Source organism: Oryza glaberrima, chromosome 1 (genome assembly GCF_000147395.1).
Source record: "Oryza glaberrima chromosome 1, OglaRS2, whole genome shotgun sequence".
NCBI lineage: Eukaryota > Viridiplantae > Streptophyta > Magnoliopsida > Poales > Poaceae > Oryza > Oryza glaberrima.
In genome coordinates this window covers 32379528-32390685 of record NC_068326.1, presented here as the reverse complement: position 1 = coordinate 32390685, position 11158 = coordinate 32379528, and the positions used below count along the sequence as shown (strand labels likewise).

Here is an 11158-nt window from a genome sequence, read left to right as displayed (position 1 = left end):
CATGGTTGATGGATCAGTATGAGACGGTACAATCGATCTCCTGTCCCTTTTAATCTCCATCATATGAATGCACCGACGAGGTACCTGCAGTATCTCCTCTGCTCATACATCGGCTTGTGGTTGGATTGCACCTAGTAGTTAACTACAAAGACCCAGCTGATCTCAAGATTTTTCAGAGAAACGGGTAACTTTCTTGAATTGGGTCGTTGTCTTGTTGAGGGCGCCGGTTTTGGACCATTAAGTTGCATGGTTCTAGGTAACCAGTACTCCGTACTCCCTCCGTCTCAAAAAAAAAAAAAGGCAAACCTTAAGTTTCCGTGCCAATATTTGACTGTCCGTCTTATATAAATTTTTTTTGTAATTAGTATTTTCATTGTTGTTAGATGATAAAACAAGATTAATACTTTACGCGTGACTTATCTTTTTAATTTTTTTCAAATAAGACGAACGGTCAAACGTTGGACACGGAAACCAGGGTTTGTCTTTTTTGGGACTTTTTGGGACGGAGGGAGTAGCTACCAAGAATAGTCTCAGTCAATTTATATTGTTACTCGGTGTTTGCTTGAAACATTGCCACCAAGAGTACATTGCCCGGTGTTTTGCTTGACTTAGTGTGCTCTTGTTAACACCAAAATTTACTAGAGAAAATCTACTCCCCGGTATCCCGTGGTGTCGGGATAGCTCTTCAACCTTATCCATCCGACCACCCGCATCCTTATCCACACGACGCAATCCCCATCACTCTCACCTCACTCCCCTCCTCCCTCTCTCTCTCTCTCTGAAGAAGGCCGAGCGGAGACGAAGCGGGCCAGGAGGAAGGGGTCGTCGTCGTCGTCTCCGGCGGCCGAGGAGGACGACGACGGCACTGCGTTGGCGAGGTCGGCCAACCCTCAGCAGGGTCGCCCTTGAGCTCGCCTCCCCTTGCTGCGCCGCTCTGGCTTGCCACCCTCGTCGGTCGGGTGTGCGCCGGGGAGTCGTCGCCTCGGGGAGGGCAGAAGCGGGAGCTCCCCTCGTCCTCGCCCTCGCCCTCGGCCTCGGCGTCACCGTCGTCCCCGCTACGGCCTGCCGCTTTGCGCCTCCGGGATGGACGCCGGCAGCCTGCGTCGACTTGCAACAGGTATGGCCGTCAACCTCCTCCTCGGCTCCTCCTCGAGACTTCTCACGCTCTTTGGCTCGGGCCTCGACCCTCAACTCGTCGTGCCTCCTCGACGCTATCCTCCGCCGTTGCGGCCCTCCTTCCCCCACATCTCCTCCTCTTTTTGATAGTACCCTCTGATACCCCACAAGTATCAGGCTGATACCTAGGTACCACCCAGTACCTTGGCACCGGGTATCAGGTATCAATCGATACCTAGTCGGTACCAGGTACCAGGTACCAACCGGTACCTAAGGTACCAGGTATCAGGTATCAGGTATCGGTTGATACCTAGTCGGTACCAAAGGTACCAGGTAACAAGTACCAACCGGTACCTAAGGTACCAGGTATCAGGTACCAGGGAGCACACGTGGACAGAGGAAAGGAAAAGGGAGAGTCACTTAAAATATCCCGTTGCAACAGTATCCCGTTGTGTAGCTGCCCTCAATTTACTACGGTTCTTTAGTGGAGCCATTTTATCATCCAGCAAGTTGTACCGGTACATATAATCCGAGCCATTGATTTATTTGATTCAAGGGTTTGATTTGAATGGGCAAGAAAAACTATTACCTGGTGGTACAACCCACATGATTTTATACTGTAGATGATGAAGAGGTACTGAAAAGGGTAATTCCGTGTGCCAATTGTATCTTCTTCACCTCTTATCTTTTCTCGCTCATTAAGATGTCAAGCAGGAGTGTCTTCTTTAGGGCTCTCGCCGGTGATGGAGTGGCCAAACGGAATGGAGGCGGAGGGAGCCGGCGAGCTAGAAGGCACTTCATGTGGAACCTTCCCCTTCCAAATTTTCACGCGCTATATATCTTTCTTTTCTTTCTCCTCCTGTATGTTCTTTCGGTGAGGAAAATGCTCACAGTTGATTGTGCTAGATCCAAGCTAGCTGGTCATGGTGACCTCCTTCTCTAGCTACGGCACTCCCTGAGCTCGCCATCAGCAACCATCTCCCTAGCCACCTCTGCCTCCTATGACGGTTATTTCTCAATTTTGCCAGTCAGATTCGAGCTCGCTGGCCATGTCCGCCTCCCACTACGTCCCTTGGTGAGCTTGCCGGATATCTCCGCCCCGCTCCCCTCCGGAACCAGATCCTCTAACGTAGAGGATTCTACGTTAGAGGGACGTAGAAAGCAGCAGCGCCGTTTATTTCGCATCCGATGATCGTGCTCATTTTCCTTCGATCAGCCCAGAAGCGCAGTGCTTCGCGGCCCAGTTGCGAACAAAATGAAGGGGAGAAACGACGATCGGAGAAAGAAAACGAAGCTGCCACTAGTCGGCCATGGCCACCGGCCACTCGCTGTCGCTCGTCGTCTCCCTTGAACGCGTAACATACTAACATGTGTGCAAGCCGGCGTGGGAACGGAAGAGAAGATGAGATATGAGTAAATAATCAGCAGAGTTGCATTACTCCGATCGATTGAGCTGCTACTGTTCGTTTCCTCCAATCCTCCTCCTTGATTTACGTCTGTTGCAACGAAACAACTAGCAGAATGTGCCAGAGGAAAAAGAAAAGGCGAGCATGCGCACGAGTTGAGGAACGTGAGATTACTTGCTGAGGTTCCAAAGAGTTGCTGGTATTGAGGCATTGAGCATGGCGCGGGGGCGGTTGGTCCGCAAATTTCTAAAGCCCATCGACGTGGACCTCAACCTCCATGCCGGGGCAGCAAAACCGCGCGGGGGAGGACCTGGGAGCAAGGGATGGGGAGGAGGGCGGCGGAAGAAGGGGCTTCCTCGGGGATTTGCTTGACCTGTACCCGCGTTGTGGGAGGCGATGATCGACGAACGGCAGCAAGTAGCCGATGGCCATGGCCGACTAGGGGCGGCTTCGTTTTCTTTCCATGCGTGGTTTTTCCCCTTCGCTTTGACCACATATGGGCCGAACCATCGCGCTTTTGGACTGGTCGAAAGAGGGCGGAGGCTAGAGAAAACCGGCGCTGCCGTCAGATGCGAAATAAACGGCGCTCAAGCCTTCTACATCCCTCTGACGTAGAATCTTCTACGTTAGAGGATCTGGTTCCCTCACCTCCTAGTGCTCGTCGGTCATGGATCCAAGCTTGCAGCCCATCATTTTGACATCTCTAGGCTAGCGGCGGCAGCGGCACATGCTTGACGCAGAGGATGGTTGCACTTGCACATTCCCTTTCCACCGATGTTTTAGTTCATTACCTATCATGTCCCTGTTGATTGAATAACGGTTTGATTTAATTTGATACCTGGTGATACCAGTACCTGAAGGTATAACCTAATGCACCGGAACAAAGCTCTTTTTAGTGGATTCGAGTAAGGAAATAAACTGCTCGGTAGCTGAAAATTTATATAAATAAGGCTGAATTCAAGGAGGAGTCGGGGAGACCACATCAGGATGGTCTCATATTTTCTTAGTATCTCTCTTAAATAAGTAGGATTAGTTTTTTTTTTCTAGTTATGAAATCTTATCTCGTGTTCGATTTGGACTTGTACAAACTCCAGGGTATAAATATGTACACCCAATGTCTTTTTACATCTTTGGTCTTAGGATGGGCTGCATGAGTTAAGTTCGATCTCTGGCGAGAAATCAAGTTCGAGGCCATGCTCTCGAGTTGGACTACATCGGTTAAGTTCGTTCTCTGGAGAGGATGTAAGTTCTATCAACTTTGTTTGTATTGGCTTGGTTAGAACATTTTCAGCTAAGTCCGATATTCTAACTAGACTGTTACATGCTTTGCCTATCAGATATATCAACTCTATCTTTAATCGCATAGCTGTTTAGAGTTGTATCGGCTTAGTTAGGATTTTCTTGGTTAAGTCTGATATTCTAACTAGGTTGGTGTCAGGGTTATGGATACCACATACACATAGTAATCAACTAAGCTTGGTGGGGCCCACCATATACCAAGTCTTATACGAAATCATACCTCGCATATAGAAGGAGTTTCGGATAAGGAAAGACAAATAGAGTTTTATTTGAAAACTATAAGAACTACTCGGATTGTATCCATACTTGACTCCGTAGTTCTACTTGGGCAAGGGAACATCTATGGGTATAAATACAAGACCCCTTAGGAGGAGAGAAGACACAACGAGACAGATCGACACACAAATCAGAATAGAGACCAACACATGCTGCCAGACATCGACATCAGAGATAAGCCTAGACATACCCAATATGGTGCCTGCAGAGGCCGACAAGAGAGATCTAGCGCCATCTCTTATATCAATGAGTTCGTACTCGAAAAGGAAGACTATCTTGTCGTCAACTACGTGTTGGTTATCCATGCCGCCAAGTCGACAACATCTAGATAGATTATCCCAAATATTGTACTTGTGTGATTTAGATAAATATAGAGCAACACCGGCTTCGGCCAATAGGAGTAGGGTTATTACCTTCCTACGAAGGGGTCCAAACCTGTATAAAAATCATTGTCCCTGTATCTTTTACCTGGTACCAATGATCCCCATACCATGCAAATACTGTAGTTGTGACTTCAAACGTCGACAGTTGGTATTTCTCTAATCATATTGTTGTTTTAGATTGATCCAATATATCCATCACGGTTGTGTAGATCTATCAGCTAAATATGTTTTTCTTGTTATCTTCAATCTTATATTGTCTCGGTTAGGTTTGATCTATTAGATTGCTGCTAATAAGTTTGATCTACTAAGTCAATATGATGCAACGTTTCATCAGGGTTTTAACCGATAAGTTATCATTATTATGAGCTTCAGGTATTAGATGTATCAGTTGGTTAGCCGATATACATGCGAATCTACTTGCATCGGATATCCAGCCGATGTATACTTTAACCATTGGACCTACATCTACCACACTATAGCAATATCGGTTGATTAGTTTGATTATTTCTATCATTCTTGTTAGTTGCAGGATCAAACTAACTGACACGCTTTGAATCCCATTTTAGGATATGTATTGGAGTTAAACAAATCTCACATAACTTCGTGTGTTGCATCGGATTTCTGTCTGTTCCATAAACAATGCCTAAACACTGTAACATTCACAGGTACGAATTGGTTGGAAGCAAAAGAAGAACCAATTTTGCAGCCTTTATGAACTGCAAGCAGCAGCAGAAGAGAAAAACATGATTTCAGGCCCCCAAGCTCCAACCTTTTTGATCCTTTTGGAAGAACAAAATCCAACCATTGACAGGGTTTTTCTTTTTCTTTTTTCGAGAAGATGGTCTATAGGAGTGCAAGCGAAAGCTGATTTAGATTTTGAAGGAAAGGATGGATAATTTTGTTCTGAATAAAGACATATCATGCATATCCTCCATGAAAACGTAGAAAAGTTTGTCTCATCATCCGGAAGATTTTGCAAACAAATCAGGTACACATCAAAGGAGGTAAGGTAATCCAACAGGGCAACGCATAATCCATTGCATTAATCAACTACTGAGGGAGAGTAAGCAATGCCGAGTTTACCCACTTTATGTTCCTTAGTACTACTGTATATCTGCAGTATAAACAGCTCAAAGTAACCATAGAAAGGACTAAGGACTAAGGACATCAAGTCATCAGCTGATATATACTACTAGCTAAAGATGAACACTTCAGTCTTCACCCCAGTTAGTTGCCGTCTTCCCAATCTTCTGCAGAGCCTTGACGACTTCATCTGGGGTAACATTTCCTGTCACGGTGACCTTGTTTATCTCTGTCTCTAGCTGATAACTCTCCATATCTGTTAATTTTTACAGAAGAAGCACGGTTGATCATGCAACCATACAAGTACATGTTTTGTAGCGTATAAAAATGACAGATTCAGTGGAACGAATGCTTACCATCGATCGTTTTTATTGCCTTCTTGATCGCCTTGATGCACCTGTCGCAGTGCATCCCAACCTTCAACTCCACCACCTGTCGCAACAAAACAAAAAAAATTCAGACCCGTTGTTGAGAAGCATATGCGTGATCAATTAGTAGATGTACAGTACTACAGATAAAATTATACAGTACTGTTGCATAAACAGAAGAACAGAGTAGAGCTTAAAATTATACAGTACTGTTGCATAAACAGAAGAACAGAGTAGAGCTTACAGCCATGTTTGGAAAGTAGAGAGAGATTGACTCTCACAGGTTTACACAGCTTCGAAGTGTAGATGTCTGTTTGTCTCTCTGTTCTGAAGCTTAAATAATCTACGACCGTGCCTTTCTCTTTTCTGCAAGCAAGCGCAACTTTTGTTCTCCACCGTGAAAATTAAAGCACATACAACTACAGCATCTATTCATTCTCCTTTACCTATACATTTCACACTCGAAAAGGAGTAGTACAGTACTAAACTACTAATCCATATTGCCGAAGGCCACTATGGTCCACATAAGAATCTCCTTTTGAACTGGCTCCAACTAATTCCCTCTGAATTTACTGAACCTTGTCACGAGAGTCTGGTGTGCACAGATTATTCCCTACTAGCAAGTTTAGTATAGCCAACGTTAACTACTAACTCCAAATTATCTATAGCTAATTTAATAGCTAATTCATACAATAGTTACTTAGGTCATTCCCAACCCAATAACTAGGATGGTGTCCATAGCATCAAATAAGCTGTAACCTAAAATAAAAAATGATGTGGCAAGTGAATAAATGAGGAAAAAGAAAGAAACCATGTCTCGACATGGTTTCTACCTAGCATCCAAGCGGGATTGCTAAGGGGCGATCGATCGCTCCTAGCACGCCCCCTCTTCTCCACGTGGTTTCTTTTTTTTGGCACCGCATTACTTTCATATTATAGTAAATTTATACACCTAAAGTTTACATATATAAAGTTTAGAGATCAAAAGTTTATAAATCAAAAGATTATATATCTGATTCTGAATTCAAAATATTTTTTATATATAGTATTTCTATACATCTAAATTTTATACACCTAAAGTTTATGGACCCAAAGTTTATAAGTCAAAAGTTTACATACCCGATTCAAATTTGAATTTGAATTCAAATATTAGTTTATAGACCCAAAGTTTATAAGTCAAAAGTTTACATACCTGTTTTAAATTTGAATTTGAATCAAAATTTTTATATATAGTATTTCTATACATAATTTTTTTAACTTTATGTTTTTTATTTTTTTTAAATTTATGGTGTAGTAGGAAGAGAAGGAGAGGATGAAGGAAGAGAGTAGTGTATAGGGGAGATAGGGGGGTGATCGCCTGGGGCGGTCACCCGCCCATTAGCCGGCCCCACATCCAAGACATCATGTGAGATAAGTCACATTAAATTTAAGTATGTAATAGTGGTGTTTATATTGGAAGAGTGGTGTCTAATACTAGTTTCTTGATGATGTGGAGTTTATAGAAACTATGTCTAATGTCTGACCCATCTTGGGTTAGGAATGGTCTTACTATACTACTCCCTCCATCCCATAATATAAGGGATTTTGAGTTTTTGTTTGCATTGTTTGATCACTCGTCTTATTTAAAAAAATTTGTGCAAATATAAAAAACGAAAAGTTGTGCTTAAAGTACTTTGGATAATAAAGTAAGTAAAATAAATAAATAATAATTCCAAAAAAATTTTAATAAGATGAGTGGTCAAACAGTGTAAGAAAAAACTCAAAATCCCTTATATTATAGGACGGAGGAAGTATTAATATCTAGTCCCACCTGTCATACGCACATTGTGTCTTGAAGTTCGTGCTGTGGCTGGCTATAGATCTGTAGCCTACTGCTCTTTTATTTTCTCTTTTATCTCTTTAAAATATATTTATAGTTAGTTTATATTCTGCTATGGTACCTGCCCTAGACCTTGCCACACGAAAACAGTAGCTGAGCAGAACATGACAAAGCAAGAGCACAATGCTGGAAAGATGGTGCCAATCCCCAAAAAACAAGATTGATTCCCCCGCAGCTTCTGCACACCATAACATCAATCAGATAATCACCCTTGGGTTTAGCTACTGAGCTCATTGTCACCATTTGCCGCAACGTCTGCACCACTGCCTTGCGTATCGCCACTGGTCTCCATCACTGCCTGCGCGGGTGGGATCATCTCACCGTCCATGCCGAGTTTGATGTCACCGACAACGCCATCCCCCTCTCCTCCACCCACCGATACCGGCACTACTCCCGTCGCAGCCGTCGATGCCGCGCCGCCCTCCACATCGCCGCCGTCCATCGCCTTCTCGTAGAAGCCGCCGCCGCCGTCCTCGACGTCGTACAGGTTCCCCGTGCGCACCTCCTGCGCGAGCGCGCACGGCCAGCAGAAGAGCCACCGCGCGTAGTCCGTCAGCGACGCCGAGCCGCAGCACCACCGGCTCCCCGGCAGCGCGAACCTCTTCCGCATCTGGACCCTCCAGAACCCGCCGTACAGCAGGCCGAGGAAGCACAGCGCGATCCCCGCGGCGCCCACGGCGTCGCTCAGGTCGTAGTCGTGGATGTGGAGCGCCGTGATGTTGAATACCCAGAAGGGCGCGACGCAGAGCAGCAGGAACATGGCGGTGTGGACGTACATGTTGCCGAACCCGAGCCGCTCCATGTTCCAGCCGAACACGCAGAAGGTGCACAGCGACGAGAGGCAGCACGCCGCGGGGTCCTCGCCGCAGTCGAGGAGGCCGCCCGCCCACACGGGGTCGACGACCACCGTTCTCGTTCCGGGCAGCTCGGCTTCGATCATGTGCTGCTGCTGCTGCTTGGCTTCCTCGCCGGAGGCATCGTCGTCTGTGTCCCTGCCTAGAGGGCTGTACACCGTGTACGCTCCGGCGACGACGGGCGCGACGACGCCGAGGACGAAGAAGAAATTGTCGGCGAATTCGGATCGCGATCTGCTGCGGTAAGCCCAGTAGAGGTTGCAAACCACGTACTGAGAAATGCAAGTGACATGGAGGAGAGCCACCACGACGGACATGTGCGCCCGTTCGCCGGGACGGCGGTCGCCATTCTTGCAGTACACCTTCCGGAGCTCCGCGGCGTCCTCCGGCCGCCATCGGCAGAGAAGAACGAGGTGGTGGATCAGGCTGGGATGCTGGTATATGCTCATGAGCGTGAAGAGCGCGTTGAGGATCTGGTTGTCGATCTCTATCCAGTGATGCCTCAATGGCTTGGAAGGGAAGGCCCTGTTCAGCAATCCTAGCAGGAGCAGGATCAACATGCCACCAGCTGCAGCGACGCAGAGCAGCCATGCCAGGAGAGCAATGTTCAGAGGGTGCTTGAGCCAGTTCTTGCAGAAGCTGAACACCGAGCTCCAGTTGATTCTTCTGACGAAGTGAACCTCGACATGGAGGTACCGGCGGACGCCGGTAGATGGCAGCCGGAAATTCGTCAGTGGAGAACAGAGGTTGATATTCTTTAGCCACTCCACCGAGGGAGTGGCTCTGAGGCAATCCAGGAGTCTCCTCTCGTGATGAACAGATCCTTGCATTGATCCATCATGAAGAGCAGGAACTGTGATATGATATTCAGTCAAAATTGGTGAGGTTTGATCAGAGTAAGGTGTGCCTGCCATGTCGTCTTCAGGAAAATTCTGAACCATTTTTCTCTGTTTAACTGAAACTCTGAACAAACAGGTATTTCTTCTTCAGCCTAAAAAGCAGAAGGCACACATAACTTAAGAATTCGCCCCCAAATCGCCAAATCCAACAGTCACAAATTTATCCCCCAAAGCCAAAGAACAGGGTTATGCATGAACTGGGACCGAAGACATAATAAGTCACAAGTGAACATACCTCACAGATGTACAGGACAAGTCAATCGGGCGAAAAGCAGCTCAATTCCTCCAAACAGGCTCAAACTTCTGAAGAACTGGAGATGTGGAGAACTCTTGAGGTAGGGGAAAGTAGCAGTCTGCTAAACTGCACTTCGATTCTTTAAAATCTCACGACTTTCGCTTGCCAGGACATTTGACTTGGGCGCCAACTAAATACAGCCTTGTCATCTTCCCAAGTTGTAGCAGAGCTGCATCGAAGTCGTGTGCACGAAGTTGAGCTGCATCGAAGTCGTGTGCACGAACAAAGCAAGCAGGGATCACAGTTCACACATCAGAAATCTGAATTGATGTTATGCTGTGCGCCTGTGCCCCGGGATCCATAGAGTACCAAAGCAGTCAAGCTTGGAGGCATGTCAGTGTACTCGTGTATACGCGATGCCATCAATAAATCATAAATCAAGCGGTTTTCCTTGGTCAGATGAAGGCGGCGAGCGTTGAATTCTCAAACCAGGTCGTCGTCCTCGCTGGGTCTCTTTGAAGCCTCCGCGAGAGGCGGGCAAGCAGCAGTGCAGCACAACGGGATTGACCACGGTGGGGAGAGGGCAGCCGGCAGTGTCTCTCCATGACGATAGGTTCCGTGGATTTTTTCAACAAAAAAAAAAGGAGAAAAAAGAAACCTTCCGAATACGCCGGTAGGTTGACGGAGATGGAAGAAACGGAGAAAGACTAGAGAGGGTTTGGCCTGAAGGCACGCGCAGCCCCGCAGCTCTGCTCTCCAACAATATACTCCGCCGGCCGCGGATCTCGTCGGCCGACGAGGCGACGTGGCGTCGGACTTGCGGCCTCGAGGGTTTCCCCAGTGGAGAGCCAAACCGCAAAGGAGAGGCGAACGGGAGGAAGACGGAAAGGTTTTCACTAGTAGTAGTACTACTTTCCAGGGGTAGATTTGTTTACCATGGGTCTAGAAGTAGGCCCAACTCCATGTAAACCACTCAGCCTAAATAAAGGCCCAAGCAGGCGAACTCTCAGGCTTGTTCTCTTGCCGAATTGTAAAGCCCAATTGGTCTTAATTGACCCACTTAGGGCCCCTTTGAATCGCAGGATTGAGAAAACGTAGGAATAAGAAAAACGTATGATTTGGATAGGAATGTAAGTATAAAACAGACAATTGCAAAACGCAGGAAAAACACAGAAATGACCGTTTGATTGAACCACAGGAAAAACACAGGAATTGAATGAGAGAGATAGACTCAAAGGAAAGTTAGCAAGAGGTTAAAACTCTTGCTAAATTTCCTCCAAAATCTCTATAGGATTGTCCATTCCATAGGAATTTCAAAGGATTGGATAGGATTCAATCATTTGTTTCAAAGGGCTTCATA

The 11158-nt window shown here is 46.3% G+C and overlaps 1 protein-coding gene across 1 annotated transcript; it reads right to left on the bottom strand.

Annotated features, from left to right (window-relative positions):
- Positions 1-7039: 7039 nt before the first annotated feature.
- Positions 7040-9974, bottom strand: LOC127760574 (uncharacterized). Its single transcript, XM_052284856.1, has 2 exons — positions 9799-9974; positions 7040-9655 (listed from the first exon to the last, which is right to left on the bottom strand). The coding sequence occupies exon 2, from the start codon at positions 9603-9605 to the stop codon at positions 8028-8030; it is 1578 nt and encodes a 525-aa protein (XP_052140816.1). The 5' UTR covers positions 9606-9655; positions 9799-9974; the 3' UTR covers positions 7040-8027.
- Positions 9975-11158: the final 1184 nt, after the last annotated feature.